The 21494-nt window shown below is 35.6% G+C and overlaps 1 protein-coding gene across 1 annotated transcript in view; it reads right to left on the reverse strand.

The window, feature by feature from the left end:
* Positions 1-2824: 2824 nt before the first annotated feature.
* CEP126 (centrosomal protein 126) overlaps positions 2825-21494 on the reverse strand; it is a gene marked incomplete at both ends in the record, with an annotated part of 36189 nt that continues 17519 nt past the window's right edge. Inside the window, 5 exons of the mRNA XM_083854465.1 lie at positions 2825-2889; positions 5215-5424; positions 5985-6072; positions 6352-6476; positions 10372-12472. Of these exons, the coding sequence (XP_083710591.1) occupies positions 2825-2889; positions 5215-5424; positions 5985-6072; positions 6352-6476; positions 10372-12472 (2589 nt within the window). The remainder of the gene's footprint in view (positions 2890-5214; positions 5425-5984; positions 6073-6351; positions 6477-10371; positions 12473-21494) is intronic.

A 21494-nucleotide genomic window follows, 5' to 3' on the forward strand; every position in this document is an offset into this window, starting at 1 on the left:
AAGCAGAGCTAAAACGGGTGAAGTAAAAATTTAAAACCCCATTGTTTCTCCTAGCAGACTTGATGAAATCTCATCACTTTTTCTCATGTACTTTTTCTGCAGCTGGGTACTTGTATGACAGCTCATTCTTATCAAGAAGGATTCCAAACCAGCGGCTGAGATTTGAATGTGTATCTATAGCTGGACACCTGTTTCAATTTGCAAGTATACACTACTTGTAGTGAAAGAAGAGTCTTAAATGTCCATCAGAGAACTTACAGTTTTAGAGACTGGACAGCCTGAGCAATATCTAGTGTTTATATCTTCTTCATGTAATAAAAATCTTGTAGATGAATTAGTGGGAGAAAGCTTTGTCACAGACCAGTCAGCCAAGAAAGAATTCTGTCTACTGAAAGCCGGAGAAATGCATGGGTGAGGAGAACATCTTTGTTTCTTTTTTTTTTTCATGTAGGACAGACCATGAAGGACCAGAGAAAAAGTTCAAAAATGCACTATTAAAACACACTTAGATCCAATAAAGGTAACTGTACAGAAAAAAGGCAAAATTTACAAGTTGTTTAGCCATAAACAACTAAATTTATAAGATAGGAGGCAGAAGAAAGGAAGCTGAGGTTCCAAGTTACACCTATTATTGAGATTCACAAGAAGAAAGGCACTGATGCATTGTGGTCTTTCCGTAGTCCCACTTCCAAACCAGGCAATCATTTTGAATTTAGAACCTGGGATGCTTCCTGGGGTCTTTTGATCTCAAATTCAGAAAGCTGCAAAAGCTTTACAAATAAAGAATATTTTCTTTTACATTTTTGGTAACAGCTTGTCCAGTAAAGTATATGCTGTAAGCAAAGCAGGTGATCTTGAGAGGGATCACACAGCATGTACAGGACTGCCAGGGTATCAGGCCCAGCCAGCATGTGTTTAGGAAAGGTGGGTCCTCTTTGACCGGCCTGATCTCCTTCTATGACCAAGTGACCCACTTCGCAGATGCAGGAAAGGCTGTGCATGTTCTTTATCTGGACTTCAGTAAACTCTTTGGCACAGTTTACTACAGCAGTCTCCTGGAAAACTGGCTGCTTATGGTGTGAATGGATGCACTCCTCACGGAGTAAAAAACTGTCCAGTTGGCTGAGTCCAGAAAGTGGTGGTGCCCGGAGTTACATCCAGCTGGCACCCGGCCACAAGTGAGGCTCACAAGGGCTCAGTGCTGGGGCCAGTTCTTCATGACTGATCTGGATCAGGGGACGAATCAGTCACTTTGTAGCTGACACCAAGTTGGGTGGGGGTGCTGATCTGCTGGTGCCTCTGCAGGACAATATGGAAAGGCTGGATTGATGGGTGAAGGCCAAGGTAAGAGGTTCAACAAGGCCAAGTGCTGCGTCCTGCCCCTGGGTCACAGCAACCCCAGGCACTGCTACAGGATGGGGGCAGGGGCTGGAAAACTGCTCAGTGGAAAAGGCCCTGGGGGTGCTGGTCAGCAGTGGCTGAACATGATCCAGGGTGTGCCCAGGTGGTCAAGAAGGCCGATGGCATCCTGGCCTGGATCAGCCATGGTGTGGCCAGCAGGACCAGGGCAGTGACCGTCCCCCTGTCCTGGGCACTGCTGAGGCCACACCTCAAATCCTGTGCTCAGTTCTGGGCCCCTCCCTGCAGGAAAGACATTGAGGGGCTGGAGCGTGTCCAGAGAAGGGCAGCGGAGCTGGGGAAGGGTCTGGAGCACAAGTGCTGTGAGGAGCAGCTGAGGGAGCTGGGGGTGTTTAGCCTGGAGAAAAGGAGGCTCAGGGGAGACCTTAGTGCTCTCTACACCTGCCTGAAAGGAGAGTGTAGCCAGGTGGGAGTTGGTTTCTTCTCCCAGACAAGTGACAAGAGAAGAGGAAACAGCCTCCAATTGTGTCAGGGGAGGTTTAGATTGGGTATTAGGATGATTTTCATCATGGAAAAGGTTGTCAGTCATTGAAACATGCTTCACAGGGTAGTGGTGGTGTCCATATTCCTGGAGGTATTCAAAAGACATGTAGATGTGGCACTTAAAGATGTGGACTAGGGATGAACTGGGCAGTGCTGGGTTAATGGTTGGACTTGATGATCTGAGAGAACTTTTTCAACCAAAACAATCGTATGAGTCTATGTTTCTAAGTATATGGTCATATCTATAATTTTTCTTCATTGTAAATTTATAGTATAGGAGAAGACTGATGATACAGAATTATAAATACTAACTTCTGCATCATACACTGAACTTTCGAAAAGTAAATTTTATATTTCAGACACACATATGCCTATTCATTTCTTTACATTCCAGGTATCATATTTTGTTTCCAACTGACAAGATCTAGAATATGTGAAACAAAAGACAAATACATATTGAAGAAAGGTAGTACCTATCACTTGTAGCAAATGGTATATCTTCATATCAAAGTAGGAATTCATTGCATTAACAATTATTTTATGCAGTGCAATGCATAATTACTCCTTTTGTCTCTATATTGTTGAGAAATACAAATTATTTATGAGTTATATATACTTCAAATGAACCCTGCTAAATTACTGTTCCTTAAAAATTCTTGGAACTCCCTGGATTTAGCAAGTGCCTTCAGATACCAAAATGAAAATGAAGCCAGATGATGAGGCTGTCTGATATAAACTGTTAAAGCCTGCTTACAGTAATATAAAGTTCATGTTTGTTGGAGCTTTTTTTACATAAACAGAAAATAGGGCAAGGCAACTGAACAGATTGATATCAGTATTTTCAATTATATATTTACAATAAAATAAGCCATAAGGTTAGTTTGTAGAAACTAAAGCTGAACATATTTAAATTAAGTACTTACTAAGGGTTGCTTATCTGCAAAACATGTAAAGCAAATGGGTTTCTGGTAATGGCTTCTTGAATATCTGAAAAAAGCATGGAAGTATATAATGAATATTACATAAACAAAATACTTCAATAAAAATAAGATTCACTGTCAAATATTCAACTCAAAACATTCTGAAGATTGTGAAAATGTAATTTAATAGCACTGGTTTTATTTCCCCTACCAACAACTGCTGAAGTATAGGCCATACTTCTATTTTTAAAATTTGCATCTAAATAGTACATGAACAAAAAATTTAGTATCAATAAAGACATCTAAAGCTAGAGAAAAGAATACCATCTTCTCTCCAGCAACAAATATTCCAGATGTAGATTGGCTAGTGATTGACTGCTATTCAATAAGAAGACCAATATAAAGCTACACAGTTTTTAAATTTGGTAACATGTGAAAACAAGGCCAAAAGAAGGGGTGCAAAAAGGTAATGGTTTAGAAAAGCAATGTACTTTTATGACATGTAAATACCTACAATATTTAGTCACATGTAAGTCTACCTGTAAAATTTCCCAGCTTCCTATTACCAATTTTAATCCCCAAATATTTAGGCAAACTAATTAAATTTCTGAGATACATACATACGTGTATGTATTACACTAACTTTCACAGTTACTTCATTTGCAATCTGTTAACTCCTATGATTCTTTCACTGTTTCTTCCATATTGTTATGTACTTTTCTTACAGTTTTCCTTTTCATACTTCGAAACCTTCAGTGTTCTTGCTCCCGGTTCTTTAGCTGAATTTACCTTTCCCTTTTATGCAGTTTCTCTGTTACTTATGCAAAAATTTAGTTCTATAGGCTCATATTTCTCTATTCATATCTACTCCCTTATACCTGAGCACATCATACTGAAACACTTCTCTGGTAAAAAAATGGATTTTTTCATTTCCATTTGCCTGGAAGCAATAACCACTGGTTATGATAAAATGAAATTCTGCACCACTGTTTGACAGAGAAATAATTGTAAGCTATAGCTGCAAAAAGTTTCTAAACCATCCCTATGATGTTTTATTCTGCTGTTGCAGTTTATAGGAACTGAAGCCTTTTTCCTCAAAGTCAGAATATTCACCATGTAATGTAGAAATATACTGATAGTGTACAGAAGTTTAATAAGCCCTGGTTCAGTTTGATTTCAGTCAATAAGGGGTGAACTTGGGTAACCTGACCATGAAATGGTGCAGGCCAGAAGGTATAGTAGTGGAATAGTAAAGTGAAATCAATGGACTTTAAGAAAGCACACTCTAATAAACTCAAATAATTGGCATGTAAAATTTTATATGAAAAAAGTCCATGGAAAATGTAAAATTCAGGAGCGCTGACAATTCCACATACAGAACAAATGGCAAGCAGTTATTCCAATTGTACAAAACACCAAGCAGACCAGTGAAGAGACTAATTCTCACTGATTTCAAGTACAGGATGGAGGACACAAAATACCAAAATTATGCCAAATTAATGTGAAGTTTTAAAAGCAGACCTGTATGATCACATTGGTCAAAGCAAATCCTAAAGTTGCAAGAGACTCCAGAAGTAAGTTTGTTCTTCAAGTATAATAGTTACCATAGGATGACTAATGAAAGTGTTAGCAAATTATTCACTGGGGAAAAAATTATCAAGAACAACTACAGACTTTCCCCCCACATTCTTTAGCAAAATGGAAGCTGTGATTGGGAAGTTCATAAAAGGGCACCAGCATAAAGCAGGTAAGAAATCCACCTGCCATAAAGGAAGAACAAGTTAGAGAATACTTAGGTAAGTCTGACATTTTTAAAATAGCTGCACAAGTAATATTCACTTAAACGTTGAGATTTATCTGCAGCAGTATCAGAACTCATTATTTCTAGCCTTTCAGAATTTACAGAGAAGAGGAACATTCTAAAATATTAGAAGTAAGAAAATGAAAAGCCATTAATTATAAAGGGCTACATTTGCAAAACTATATGATATGGAGGGCAATAATCTGCAAAAAGAATTGCAAAAAAATTAAGATGGATAAGCTTTGGAACAGGTTTCCAAGTGAGGCTGATGCACCTGATGCACCTTGAAAGAATAATTTTGACAAACATCTCTAACAAACAACATCTACAGTTAGGCTGAGCGAGTTTCTGAAGGTGTACTCCCATTTTTACCAAGGCAAAGTCACCATTACTTTAAATTAATTTAATTGACATAAAGAAGGGTTTCCTGAATTTGATAGATTGTTTGCTACATTTAGCAAATAATATCAACAACAACAATAGAAAATATTTCTATTACAGGATTCCTGTTTTAATCCAAAAAATCTATGGCAACAAAACATAAAGTTATTTAATCAGTTGATGTAATATTCTATTTATTATCCAACTTACTTTGTAGCTTTTGATTCAGACAATCCAGAGACTGGAAAATCTTCTGTTCTTCTACAGAAAGACCACTCCTGCCTGGATATGGAGCCCTTTTAAGCAGCGAGGGCTGGCTGGCTGGCTTCACATGGTCCATGGCTGCCAGGATTTCGCCCTCTGAAATTGGCATACTTGCTAGTTTTTCTGCCACTAGAAACTGAGCAGTGCTTTCTGAAACTGAAGAGATTACAGGGGAAACGTCACATGAGAAGGGCTCATTTGAATAAACATTTAAATAAATTGCTGATTTTCATGACCGTAGGTCTGTGAAACATTCAAAATTGATGTTAAAAGAAGAAAAAGGTGGCAAAATCAAGAAACACAATATGTTATAAAATTTAAATAATTAAGAACACTATTGCATCTTACAAATGGCACCAGAGCAAGTCTTAACGAGTTTGGAAATATGTAATGATATTAACAATATAATATAACAATATAACAATATCTGTCCACATCATACAGTTATATGTGACATATAGTAATGTGTCCTTTAAAACAAATAAACAGGAATGGAATGAAAATTGAATACAAGTTATAATGCATTTATAAAACCATTAATATCATCCTATATGATGCTGTATCTTATATTTACAGGAAAAAATTGCTGTAGAGAATTACCATTTCTTACTTATCATCACTGATGCCAAAAGACACAAGTCATGTTACACAGTGGGTATATTTTGTCATTCTACTTTATGTATAAGGAAGAACTGAACTGAGTTGTGTTACTATACCTTCCTCAGATTCAGAGACGTTTTTCACCTTTTGGACTGGATCGAATGCAGATTGAATGGGACCCAGCTGGACAGCACATAATGAATTCTATCAAAAATATTGTAAGAGTATTTTTAGTATAATTTAAGGTAACTATACTACCTTCTGAACATGTTTCGTTTGTTATTTTGTATTACCAAATGTTTTCAAGTGAAAAAATACTACTGTACACAAATATAGAGATGTATTCTAGTTGGTTTTATTCTTTCCATTAGCAGTGAAAGCAAGCTGACTAAGCACATTGATTCAAAATCATGTGACAATGACAATTCCAGAAACTCTTTCCATTTTGAAACATTTTTATTTTTTATAGTATTTTATATTAACCTGTGCATGATGAGCAGGCTTCCGTATTTTAGAGACAACACTTTGTCTTCTGCATCCTGAAAAAGCTCGGTGTTTATTTTCATAGTTGTCAAAAACCTGATTTTTTCTTGTAACAGGAGCACCACCTTAAATGACATGCAGACAAAAGTAAACCAAAAATGCATAAACAACATGATAAATACAGTAGTAGCAAAACTAATAATAGTGAATAAATGCCTCTGTCCACATTTAAATGTTTACACTTGATCTCCTTAAATTGTCTTGGATGTGGACCTAAGCAGCTTAAGTGAAGCCCCATGTTGAGTCACAGAAAATAGAGATGATCTGTACAGACATACAAGGTGGTCTTACCAAATAAAAAGGAGAATGAAAGGTGATCTGTGATATAAAAAATATCAAATAAGTAATGTTTTAGAAAAGAAATTGCATTCAGAGAATAATTCTAAAGTCTAACTGTCCAACATAATAAATCACTATTGATAAATTATTGTATCTATATGTTAATTGTTTCAACTTTCATTAAGATTACATAGTAGCGTGCAGAAAACATGTAGTATTTCACAAAGTTCATTTGATTCACAAAATCACAGAATGGTAGAGGTGGGAAGGGACCTTCTGAGGCCATCCGGTCCAGTTCCCCCACTCAAGCAGGGCCACATAGAGCTCATTGCCCAGGACCTTGCCCAAATGGCTTTTGAGTGACTCCAAGGATGGAGACTCAACAAAGTCTCTGCACAATTTATGCCAGTGCTCAGTCACTCTCACAATAAAAAACAGTTTCCTGATGTTCAGAAGGAAATTCCTGTGTTTCAATTTGTACCCACTGCTCAGGTACTTTCAGTGAGCACCACTGAAGACAGCCTGGGTCCATCCTCTTTGTAGCTTCCTTTGCGGTATTTATAGTCATTGGTAAGATTCCCCAAGGCCTTCTCTTCTCCAGGCTGAATACTTCAAGCTCTCTCAGCCTTTCCTCATAGGAAAGGTGCTCCAGTCCCTTTACCACCTTTGTGGCTCTTTGCTAGACCCTCTCTAGCATGTCCACGTCTCTCTTGTACTGAGGAGCCCAGAACTGAACATAGTATTCCAGATATGGCCTCACAGGTGTTGTGAGGTTTAAAAGTCATGGATTGAAACCTTATTTCTATAGCTTGGCATTTTTTAGTTAGTCTTATTAGTTCATACATCTCTGTGCTAATTTTTAAAAGGCAGCACTGCTATGCAGCATTTTCTCTCAGCCAGAGAGAAATCTAATCTAGACATTGTACCTCAAATTTGTCTCAGTTTTGTCTGGTGTAGCAATACATTTTCAAATTGAAGCATCAAGCTTCCAAATTAAAATTATGTTCTTAATTAAACTTTCATGCATACAAACTGGAGATGCAAATTAGTATTTTCATGTGCACCTCAGGAATCTACATACCAAGGAGATACTATATTCTTATTTGTAAACACAATTACTACTAGATTTGTAAATGGAATTACTTGATTTATACTTGAGAAGAAAAATTACCTATTTATTTACACAATATTTACATGTTCAGTTTAATTGCAGGTCATAATATGACCAAGAGTTGCTTTATTTATTCTAACACAATTTTATTTCTTTTCTAGTATTACAGTGATATTAAAGCAGAATTCTTATTACTCATAGAAAAAGCAAAGAATTGATCCTAGAAACATATTTGTAACTTGTCATCTGGCTGCTGCCAACAATAGTAAAATGTGACACATCAGCTTTGAAATGTTGCCATTTAGTTATATGTGAATTACTGTAACATGAGACATGGTGCTGAATAGCACCTGACAAGGAAAGGAAATGTGATCATCTTACATTGAATATGAGAGAAAATAAAATAAAATAAATTTTTTTAAAAAATAAAAAGAAAAAAAAATGAACCCCCTTAGTATATTAGCAATCATATAACGTTTTTCTGGAAAAACAGAATTTACAGTTGCTCTATATGTATGCAGCAATATTTAATTTAACTAATTTGCAAGACTAGGTCAATGCCAAGGAGAAGATTCCTTCGAAACACGTAAGGCAAAATAATTATAATCAATAGTATCTTTAAGGGAATAAGATACTGAGCAGTCTACTGCTAATTAACTGTAAGCATGTTAATTAGCCCTATATTTGTCGCAGGCTAAAGGCTAAACACATTTTTAAAGCCTTTACTGACTGAACAAGAAAGGTGTTGAAAATTCTAAAATCCAGCTACAATAATATGCTATAATATGTGTCAGGCAGAAGATACACAACTTGAAGCCTGGAAGGCAAATTAAATTAAGATCCTCATGGATGACAATTGTATTCATCTGGTTCTCACTTTCTGTACATTTGGCAAAGCATTGCAATAGATCACATTTTCTACAGTGTCTTCACAGACATCGTGGAACTTTGCAGATATTTTACTAGAGAGCAGTGCAGTATTCAGTCTCACTGCAAGCACTTTAGGACAAGACTATGGTGTCTATGTGCATTTCGAGGCAATTGAATAATAACAGCAAGTCAATGAGACTTATCTAGAGTACTTAAAATTTAGAAGACTTTCAAAATACAAAATATAAGCAGATACTGAGAGAGGGCACTTCTCAGCACTTCTCTAAATGAGCTGGAGATATGTGATGCTGGGGATGTAGCATTTAAAGTTGCACTGAAGGCACTGTTAGTAGTGCACAACTTGGACCCAGGACATTTCCTGATTCATTGATCTAATGTGCAGATAAGGACATGAAGAGACAAAAACCTCTGCTGGAGGCAAGGCATGGTAATGCAAGTCTTCATTCATTTCCAATGTAAAATCAAATAGGATAAGTCACACAGATCTTAAACTCATCTGTTTGACTTTGAACTGAAACAGACAAGCAAGATAATATTTTCTCTGCTCACCCCTGCTTTAGGCCAAGAAAATTCACCTGCCTGCATCTGCTCTTACACAATAGAGTTTTTCTGAATCACTCCAAATTAAAACTGTGTATTACTGTAGATAAAACTAGAAATGTGAGGGTTTTAAAGTTATGGGTATTCACTATTTTGCTAGAAAGTATCTTTGAATTGTATGACCAATCCTTGGGGTGATCCCAGTATGTGAAGCAGTTCAGAGTAGTACCTGAAGGAGGGACTTCAGCTTCAGGAGCTTCAGCTCCAGCCCTCAGTAGGAAGCAAACCAGCATACTACATAGAAATTACAAGTACAAGGATGTCATTAATGCCCAAGGCACAGAATACAGCTAGGCTGCACAGAATATAGCTAGGCTGCACAGAGCAAACAAGGCAAATCAAAAAGCATGAAATGTAAATTGAAATGTAAACCCCGGGAGATTAAAGTTTATTCTCAAAAAAAATTTTTATCCATCTTTCCTGTATCTTACCAACCAATCTGCACCTCATATTGTTCCCAAGATTATTTTTTTTAAAAATGCAGATTGTTCCTCAAAATTCTTAAGAGTTCTTTATAAATCATATATAGCTTGCAGCAGAACAAAGTTTGCCTGGCAGAAGCTTTTAAATTTTAACTTATCTTTAATTTTTGCTCAGCTTTTAATAGTATTATTGGGACTAAGTCTCAGTAATTGTAGGCATTTACAGTGTCAGCATTTTAAAAACACAGTAGAACTAAACTTCTTTCACTCTCATGTGGGAGTGGCTGTTGGACAAAAAGCTATCACTCTCAATTACCTTGTAAAACTCGCTTGTATAAACTTAGTCACTTCCTCCTATATTAGTATTTAGACCACCTGTCACATCTGCTCATTAGTCATGAATATAATCTCAGGGAAAATACTTTTCATTTAATATTGCAGAGAGCTATTAGAAATGAGGATTGACGTTTGAGAGGCCTCTGGGCACCACTAGAATAGAAATGAGAATGACAAATGGTGAAAGCTTGTTAAAACTGGCTGTGTTGTGTGAATGGATGAAAGGTTGCATGTTTTAACTGAAAACAAATCTGTGATGTATTTGAAGAAGGCTTTTGTCTGAACATCCCCCCACCCCAGATCCAGAAACATGACTCTTACCAGTAGCAGAGTCTTTTGGAGCTTGGGCAGAATGTGCTCTGTGCCAGAAGGTGCTTGTTTTTCCAGCTGCTGGGATATGATGGAGATGTAATCCCTTTTCCGTGCTAACAGGTTTTCTCTCAGAGCAAGATACTGAATGATCTTGACAGGCACTTGCCTGAACATTATTTACAGAACAAGACCTTTTTGCCCAAGGTTTGTGTTTGGCCGTGCTGCAGTCAGGTGTCAAGACGGCTGTGGCCAAGCCAGCACAACCAGCAGTATTCTCACTGTGCTCTGCCCTGTTCCTATTTAAAACCTGACTTGCTAGCACAACATGCCTGTCACTGAAATCACTGCTGCTAGCGCTGGTAGCTTGCAGGCTGGCAGGCGGCAGTGACTGACACCCAGGGCTGGCTGTGTTTTCAACACTTCTGTTTCCCGGCAGAGGTGTGGAAGGTGGGTGAGGTGCAAGATATTTCCCTGGAGCTTTCTGAGTTTTGTTGGCTTCAGTGGCTGACTGCAGCTGGATCATGGTGCCTCTTTTCTTCTCGGGCATAAAATGTGACTGGACTCTTACAGATGTTGCTCTTTTGGTTATTTTTGCCTTATTTTTGAGTTGACCACCTTCTTTAATTTTAGCATTATTGCTACATACTGGGGGTTTACTTCCTTCATCTTTTGATACCATCCAAGCTTTCTTAGCAGAAAAAGATCCTGTAGATGTAAATATATTCTGAGATGGGTAATTAACATTTGGTTTTGATACATGAGAATTTTCCTGATGATTTTTTATGAACATGGGGTTTGAAGGCTGAGCAACAATACTTAAATTATTCTTAGGAGCATTATTTGCAGTTTGAACACGTTGCAGCTGTGAAGAAGGTATTTCACTGATGCTTTTTTCATAGCATTTTTCATTATTTTCTATTATTATCTGGTCAATTTGATCACACCACTTTAGCTTCCTATCGTATTTTTCATTTTCTGCACTTTTATTTTTTGCTTTTGCCAGTTCTAAACTGTCTCTGATAAATGACATGCGTTGAGTTCCAAAACTGATCCCATGGTCTGTAACCACAGCTTTGGAATGACTGGGTTCATATTTAGAATCCTTCTTTAAGATACTTCTGAATAACTTTGCTCCTTTTCTTTCAAGAATATTATTTTTCAGGATTTTTTCCTGTGCAGGAGTGTCAGAATTGAACTCTGTATCAGGTAATAGTGACGTATTTTCAATTATATTTCCCTTTCCTCCTTTATTATTCTGTTGCTTAACTTTCAACAGAACTGAGGTATTGGGTATGTCCTGAAATAAAGATGTTTCTGAAATAATATTATTCATACATTTATTATGGTTTTTTTCAGTCATATTTCCTATGGCATTTTTAAAAAAGCATGTACTGATGTTTTTGTCCTTTGGTAATACATCAGCCGTGCTGGGAATGCCAGTGGAACATCCCTGATTAGGAAATAAGATTACAGATGTTGCAATAGGTTGACTGGATGCTTGCATAGATTTAGTTCTCTCCTGTGGGGTCATTTTAAAACTCTGATCTTGCATCAGACCCTGAGTTCTTTCTCCTGGAATAGAATCAGTGCTGTCCCAGGCTCTGCTACGATAGAAAACAGGATGACCAGTGGCAAATGTGCTTGCTGTTGCAGAAGATGGCTTGCTTCTGTCTTTTATATTTTGCAGAAAAATAAATGCATTACTTACAGAGTTCTTTTGCTTACCAGAGGCAGAGAATTCTGCAGGTTGTTTTCCAGATCTGTGAGAAGCAGGTGATTCCACTTCTGAAGTGTTTACATGTTCAGCAGGAGTTAGAACATTATGTTTAGCTAAAAGATCATGAATAGGTATGTTGTGGTAGTGTAACAAATCTACAGTTCTCAGACAATTATTTAGATGTGCATTTTTAGAAGTACTTTGATCTGTGTGAAGTAAACCATTATTCCTAGTCTGGCATTTTTCTGGATCATCCAGGGCACAGTCACACTGTGTGGTAAAAGATGATTCACTCTGTGTTGTGCAATTTCCATTTTGTTCTCCAGCGTCAAGGCTGTCAAGGCTCATCAGGCTTTCTGAATCATCTGTTTCTTTGACTTCTTGATGAAAATTCTGAAATACAGGCATAAAACTGAACTCTAAGACTTATCAGAAATGTGGTTTTGCTCATGATAATTTTTAATTAATCAGAGCTTAGACCAAATCAATATTGAGACTAGTGTTTTCATGACTTGGGGTCATATCTTCATGAGTGTTTCCATCAAGTCAAAATTTACGTGTGTTAAATTGCAAAAGAAAATGAAGTAGTTTGGGAAGAAACCCAGAGGAGAGAGCAACATAGTTCAACAAATTTAATCTAAAATAATACATAATTTCTGCAATATTAGAAAAGGAACTAGATTTATCTGAAAAACAGTATTGTTTCTGAACTTCCCTATGAGACTGGGTGGTTTTCATCCTCTGTAACTTGAGCTATAAATTGAAAGAGAATCCATGAAAATGAAGGTTTGATAGGAGATCTACCTCAAACTGCAACTTTTCCATAATACTGGACTGAGTATATTTCTTTTCATACAAAGTGCCCCAAGCGATGAGGAGTTAAGCCTTATCATGGCAAACACAGAAAAGTCTCTTGATTATCATAACCAAAGTGATTAAGCCCCCAGTGAAACTCCTTCTACAAATCTTCCAGAGAGAAGAAAATATCTCCTGTTCTTTGAGGACTGTTCAAGTCCCAGGGCATAAGGAATTGTCCATCCACTTCCCCAACCTTTTCATTAAATTTTAATGGAGTGATGAATAACAGCAACTGGCACCATCTGAAACACCAGTGGGACAACTGTGTGCATGTACTATACAAATGTTTTCTTCATTGTTACTCCTCTATCCAAGAACTGAGATGCTGACATGGTTGAAAATAGTTTGTTAAGTACAAGACTTCAAAATACACATGAACATAAAGGAAAACATGCATGTCAACAATTTCCACAGTCTCATATACTCTTTCCTAGAAGTTCACTTTCACACAGCTCAGCAGTAAAGTAATTTTAAACCTTATGTTGGACAAAACTGATGAGAAAAATTAAGAGAAGCTGAATTAGATATAACCTTACGTGTTAAAGATTTTTTTTCATTAGTGACTTCAAATGAAAAATATTTCAACTAGCAAAATCTGTTAACCTACATAAGTGACTATAAATCCCCTAGCAATGACATGGAATTAACATTTTGAAAACTAACATAGAATTCTTTTGCAAATAATAATGTATATTTGTAGTAAACATTTTTTATTCCAATAAAATTGTTATATCTAAATATTGCATATTTTATAGCTGTACAAATATATTAAATTGCAGAAGAAAAAGTTAAGTCCTGAAAGACTTTTTATGACTGAATTAAACCTTATCTTGCACTTAATGTTTAGAGGTTGGTGCATTCTTCCATTATAGTTATGATTTAAGATAAAGTTACTAAATAGAAGATCAAAGCAGGAAGTGTAGGCAAAGATCCTTTTAGGGAACATTTTCAAACTTAATCTATACAAACCAGTGTCCTTCTAATAGAAAAGAATAAGTAGCACTCTGGTAGTTATTTATTAACCTTTATTTTTGGCTAAAGTATATTGTTAACCTCTGCTTGAACTTCCCCAAATGAGGAAAAGGCATATACTCAGAGTTTTCTGTATCAGGCCAAATTTAAGAACTAACTTTGAAATTTTTAGAAGGGGAAAAAAACAGTGAAAAGAAATTACAGCTGTCAGGCTTCTTGTCTAATTTGGAAACTGCACCTGTACAGCAAAACATGTGTTTCTCAAATGACAGTTAAACAGAAGAAAAAATTTGTAAAGATCAATTTTAAAAACCTTCTCTTGATAGCAGTTTAGCTTAAGCTGATAAATCTGGAGGGTGCAAGAAAATTTCCAACTTTTAAAAATTAAAAAAAAAAAATCCATGCAGTAGTGTTTCAGAGGTTGAAAATAGTCTTGTTCCTGTATTATATAAATAGGTATGCTCTTTATAAAGCAAAACCCCATGGAAAACAAAATCTCAGTTGAGGTAACATCCAGAAATGTTAGGAACTAAAGAACAAACAAGGAGTGCTCATTTAAACACACACTCAGTATTACTTAGTTCATGCAAATTTAGTTAATTTACATTTATTTTGTTGCATCATACAATTTCATCCTTTCACACATTAAAGATGCTTAACATTCTCATTAAAATATTTTACATATTTCCCATTTTAGACTTCTATTTAATGCAAATTACATTTCCTTGTAAAAATGTGTAATTAGAAATAGTACTGCTGAAATAAAAAAGCATTCAATAATTATCCTTTTTTAGTGATCAATAAGTGCAGGGAAATAAACCTGGAAATCCCAATGACTTAATTTTATTTAATCTGTGAGACTATTATAGGATGTTTAGAAAACAAAATATTCATAGAGTACTATATTGTTATTTACCAGATTTGCATTTTTCCTGTTAAGTAAGTACAATTTGTTGTATTGCCTATAGCTTGCTTTATCTTGTGTTATAATGCATGAAATCTAACACCCTCACATATCCACACCCCTAGGGAAGGAATACTTCCAAGGAATTAAAGAGGTCACTTTTATGTCTTAGGACTTAGAACAGCTGTGTCAAGCAATTTCATTTTAGTAAAGGACTAAAACAAAGAGAAAGCATGAGCCTAAGAGATCTTTTGTAAGGCCAGTGAAAGAACAACATAGCAACAATTTTAAGTGAACCTGACAGGTGAATTTTCTGCCAAAGGCCTTTGTCAGAATGCTATTACACTAAAGAGCTGCTACACGTGTATTTGACATTTTCTGCAAAAGAAGTGCTGACTCTTCATAATTCCAAGAGGTGAATGGGAACACTCTTCTGAAGATAAAATCCTGAAAAAACACTACCTATTCTGACAACTGAGGCCCCTCACACTTCTCACACTACTTGCTATTTTTGATAATTTCAACTGGTTTCTTTACAGAAATATTTTGCTTTTTATATGTGCATATTTATCATATTACACTTGACATTGATTGTGAAGTAAAAGACACCACTGAAGTTACTTAGATGTAAAACTAACTTTCAAAGCCAGTGAGGTACCTAAACAACTCATTCCAAATTTACCGGCTATGAAATGGGAAAGTCCATTCAAAATTAATAATCTCAATTCTATATGAGTTTGAAAACCATCATGTACATCGCCCTACACAATACTTATTTCTCAGAAGATCTGGGCAGACTTAAGAGAGCAAGTTACACTGTGAAAGGATTTTGGTGCTTACCTTACACAAGAGATCCATTCTATGGTGCCAAACTCACCAAAGAAGCTATGAAGGTATAGGATGACCAGAGAAAAGCTTGTTATCAACAAGGCTGTCTTTCCCAGTCTGAGGCCTAGGTGCCTGATGTCCTCCCAGGCTAAGGATACAGAAACTACCTATCTATGAGTTTTTAAAAGGACCTGATTGTCATGTTTGGAAAATCAGCACAGGACACTAGAAATACAGGTTCAAACTTCTCAGGATAAAAAGAACTTGTTTCTAATGTCATAGGCATGCAGGCAATTTCAGTAAGCCATACTGTCAGAAGATTTTAAAAGAAAAGTGATCTGAACACTGAATACCAATGTTTCATTCTGATTTTCAGTCTAAATAAGCCATGAGGTAAATGCACATATTGTGTAGGAAACAGATTTTGAGCTGAACTTGCTATTGCTTTAGCATCTTGGTACTCAGAGTGCTGTTTTCTCAGGTACCCTGTCCCAGGTGTCTAGCTCTCACACACTAATCTGGCCATTCAGTTCCACGAGCACAATTTATAATGCTAGGTATAAACACTATTCAAATTGTTAAATGATTAAATGGTGAGGCAATGTGCACCATAATGCACTGTTCCCCCTTTTTTTTTTTTTCTAACCCATTAATAAATTCTGTTTGAGCAGGCATCATCTATGCCACAAATTTGTCATGTAGCAATAGCATGGGATTGCATAATTAAAAACCATGATAAGGCAAACAGTCATAGAGAAATACTGGGCATGGATATGAACTATGAATTCTAGAAGTTCTTTAGTGTTTAACTAATAATAATTTTAATGATTACAGTCAACAAATTTGAATTAACTGGAGCCATAACATCAGTAAAAAAGAATAGATTAGTAGTATTTGATCAGTACACAGTTCCTGAATAAATCAGTATGTGAATACAATTTTTAAAATAACCTCTCATTCAGCCAAGGAACTGCCCTAGCAGAGCTCATTATTTTCTAAAAAAATAGTATACATTTTTGTAGTCAATGAAAAAGGATTGTGTTTTCTTTTAGCAGTATACTTTGTAAAGATGGAAGAGTTTTTAACATGGTCCCACTCTTGTGCACTGCACAGCAGCAGCCAGGGCAGAAGGTGGAATTACATAAGGAAATCCTAAAGATTAGATACAGAAATACTTTCAGAATCATGGAACATCCCTAGTTAAAAGGGACCCACAGGGATCACTGAGTACAAAGCCGGACTCCATACAGGGCAACTTGAAGACTAAATTATATATCTAAGAGCATTTTCTAATACTTATATTTCTATATTTCTAGAAAGAAGTTTACCTAATAAGGCAGTTTCATGTAATTTCCAACATTCACTGCATGCTTCATTAACATAATAACTTATCTTGAAAAATATTCTGTGACTTATGTTACCTGTTTTAAAAATTCAACTTTTTTCAATGTGTTTCAAGACATACATTCTTCCTAAGAACTTCCCAGATTTTATTTGTAAGAACTTGTACAAGCTTTCAGCATCTACCTTCTCCTAAACAGCCTACCAAATTTAAAGGTTAATACTTTTAAATCTTACCACTGTTTGAAATAGTTCAATTCTTTGTTTATCACAATAACTTTCAGTCTCCTGAAAGAGGTCCCAGTTACTCTCTGCTTATCCTTGTACTCTGAATTTTGGGTGTTTGGTTTGATGCTTTATTTTGCACATTATTTATGGTGAACCATATTTCCTTATGGAGATATGCAAGTATGGGGCATAAACTGCCCAAAGCTCAAGCTACTAAATACCACAGAAGTGTGTTGCAGGTTTATAGTAGTTAATACTAGAAATAATGAAATAATTGATTAGCTCGTGGGTACCCATTAGAACACTAGGATAGGAACAGAATATTAGGACAGAAAAAAGTTTCTGAACTCTGTGTTGCTTTACATTCACAAAAGTCTTATATTTTTTAAAAGACCTAAAACACATCTCTGCCATCTTCAAAGGGGCAAAACCACTTTGGAGATTGATACTTTAATCTTCATGAGAAATCAGTAAGTTTTCCAACACCTCCTTGAGACATCAATATATACTATCACTGATAGTATGTATTTTACTATATAGGATATACTATATAGTATTTTACTATATAGTATATACTATACCACTTTAGTATAATGCAACATCCTGGTAGACCCACAGGCATAATCTTTACATCTTCCAGTCCCTTCCTGCAAACAAACATATTACTGTAACTGCAGTACACTAAAGATTTGATACTACTATTTTTTACTCTGTTCCTTCCTTTCAACTACATTTATGAACATCTTACTCTATTGTAGTGAAACAAATCCCTCCAAAACCAGTCATGAGGTATGGTAAAAATACTTTAGTGCATAGCTATACATAAATATTTCATATATATATAAATATGTATATGTATATATATATACACACACACATGGAAACACATATATGAATGTAAACCCACAAATGGAGTCACGTTAATATGTATGACAATTCTCATGAAAAATTATATGCTTATTAAAAAGGAACAGGTATATATGAAGGGATAATATCAATTTCCTTGTTCCTGTGGTTTGTGAGCTATGCTGTATGTATAACAATCATAACTTATCCACAAGCAAAACCTTATCCCTGTATTAGTCTATCTCTGAAACAACCTCTTTTGTACTGAAAAGCTGTTTCAGCTTCAATCCTACATTACTACCTGTTCAAGAAGGGCTTTGAACTGAGGAAAGACACTGTTGAATGAATACCAGACAGTCAGGTATGAAGACTCTAATTTTATACAGCAGAAGATTAGAATAAGTTATTTTATGAAAAACCTCCCCCAAAACCTCAAAACCTACTCTTGAGGAATACACAATCAAAACAAGTTGGAGTATTTGGGTAAAATAATTTAATCTGGAGATGCATTTCAATTTGTCTTTATAGCACATGTGAATTTTGGGTTACTGAAATAATGTGGAAGATAGCCTTTAGTCACAATACTGGTTGAAAGCCAATGAAAACTGAACACCTCTCCTCTTGCCAAGAGGAAAGTAAGGAAATCACTCAGGCCTGTCATATAATTTAAATGATCAACATAAAAATGTTAACACTCACATTTACAAGTAAAAAAATGGCCAGCATTTCTAGATTTAAGGTGACCATAGAAACCTATTTCAAGTTGTTGAATGGTCTCTGCAAAATCGAGTATGACTTCTGCTTCAATGTCATGTTGTCCTAACCTTCTCCATCAGAGTCTGTTTTCCCACTAATGAGCCTTGAGCATTTCTTGATGCTTGGGAGAGACTGTACACAGCACTCCTTTTTTCCATGCTGGTCTTGCCTATGGCTCTGAAGAATTAGACTGGCACAACATCCCCTGCAGAAGCAACCTTTGGTTAACTCATTCCAGTCATACTACAGTTTTTCTATCAGTTGCCTGAGACATCTCCATTTCACAGACACTGTGAAACTCAAAAGCACAGTAACACACAGCTAACAGTCTTACAAGTGAACTCCTGCCAGGCAGGCGATGTCCATACCATTCAGTGGAACAACACTTAAAAAATATTCTTCATTGTTCCTTGAAGACTTATGTGATTTCACAGGTAACATGTATAAATACACACAGTACAGTGAAATACAAATTTTTCCTGTGTTAGACACAGTATAAGAGTAACCTGCTGAGCTTAGAGTTTGGGTTGCAATTTCTGAGAAATGATACCAGTGCTCCATTCCTATTTCAATAAATACTGAAGTGTTTTCTTCCAAGGGGAATGGTATCCACAGAAAGAGTGGTACTGAGTACTTCAATGGCTGCACAATATGCCCAGAAAAAAAAACAGTGAACCAAGGTAAAAATCCTGCTTCAAATCAGTCAGAAAAGGATTTAAATCTGGATTTCACAGATACTACTTGAGTATCCTAATTATGGTCATATAAAGGAGGGAAGAGTGTGAATCTCCACATGATAATCTATACCTATTTTGTCTTGAATTAGCTCTTACTTCCAAGTATTTGGTTTTAAAAAAGAAACCATAGACATAAAATGTTGTGCTATCACTTTAATTCAGGCATAATGTATTTTTCAGGTAAAGCCTAGAAATATTGTACTGACCAAAATAATGTTGCATGACCATGAAATTGAAGAGGTGAAAAAAAGAAAAAGACAAAAAATACCTGTACAATAGTCTTCCTTGTCACATTTGAGCCATTTAGTGGAAATTTTTAAAATTATTCAGTTCAAGGTAGGTACCAGAAATGGAAAATTTCAACATAATGAGTTAACAGTTCGAAAAAATGTTAAGCACTTTGGGGCTAATGTCATTTGGTGAAAAGCTGCATGCAGCTTTAGCTAAAGACCATGCTGCCAGCTCCACCTTAAAGATTTTATATATGCATGCAATAAAACCAGGAAAGTATGAAAAGACAAAACCATTTTTTGTGAATGAAGTTAGCAATATTAAATTCTTCAAAATGGAACATACTCATGAACATAAAACAGGAACCTGATGTAGTGGCTTAGATGCAACTATTGCACAAAATAAAATCTACTGCTCTCAATACTTTACACAAAATAATTCTGGAAAATGGTAAAAGCCATTAAAACTCTTGGCTTACCGATGAATCTGTATAAATATTTAAAGATGTAAAGCAGGGAACACAACAAATCTACTGATAAAAATTCACATAGAACTTTATTGCCCTGTAGGAAAGTAAAGAATTTTAAGAATCTTTATAATCCTGTTGGGCCTGTAAAAACAGAAACAAAGACAAGTCAAAGGATCTCAATGGATGACCTGGTTGCAAAGCATGTGCACAGTGAAATACTTTAATTTTAGAAATTACTTTGGACAACAGGTAGTATCAAGACTACTGAAGTCTATTGATTTCAGTAAGAGTATTTTAAAGCATCATAAACTATAAATTTTATTAGTAAGAGTATTATAAATACTATTTCACAAAACAGGAAGTCACAATGCATGTGCACACCAACCACCAGCACAATCTAAGTATTAGACTTCCAAAACTCAGACTTTAGAACGAGGTCAATAGCTTTCTTGACTATTTTTCTAATCAGAGTCCAAAGCATGCGATTTCAAGAAAGCAAATCCAAATGTCTGAAGTATAAATATTTACATTTTGAAATTATTCATCAGAGGAAAGAAGCTGAGCAACCCCTAGTGGTAGCAGAAAAATATATTCTGGAAAAAAATCAAAAATTTTTACAGGCATTTTCAAAAATACATTAATTTTTAAACACAATTTCCTACATTATATGCAGAGTCCAAAGTTATGATTCCATTTAGAGAAAACTAAAAGAAAAAAATGATGCACAACTCATAGCTGGTTTTCCCTAGAATTCAATTAGGAAATGATAATTCTGTTTGATAAAACATTCCAATATAGAAGCCTTAAAATACATTTAGAAGAATCTTTTTATATATTTTTCTCAAAGAGAACGTGTTTTGTGTTCTAATTCTAAGATGTTCTAATGCAGCTACTGCCAAATTCAGCATCATCATTTAGGGAAGGATTTGCAAACTCTCTACCAGTGAAGTGAAAATGTGGTATTATTAAGAACAAAGGTTTAGACCTTTTTGTATTTTTGTAAAGTGGTTAACTAGAATTCAGTTTTATCAGCTCTCATCTTTAAATTGACACTTTCTCATCCTTCTTTTATGCTTAGAAATAGGAAAGAACACTGCCAGTACAAACTATACTTTCTCTCCATTCAACCTTTTTGAACCTCACTCCAGGTGAGTGAGATTTTCTGTGTCAGCCATCAGCAGCTCAAGATTTTCATGCATAGTCATCAAAACAAAGTAGATACAAAGGCAATTTTGTATTTGATGT

This window comes from Zosterops lateralis (genome assembly GCF_965231275.1).
Source record: "Zosterops lateralis genome assembly, chromosome: 2".
Classification (NCBI taxonomy): Eukaryota; Metazoa; Chordata; class Aves; order Passeriformes; family Zosteropidae; genus Zosterops; species Zosterops lateralis.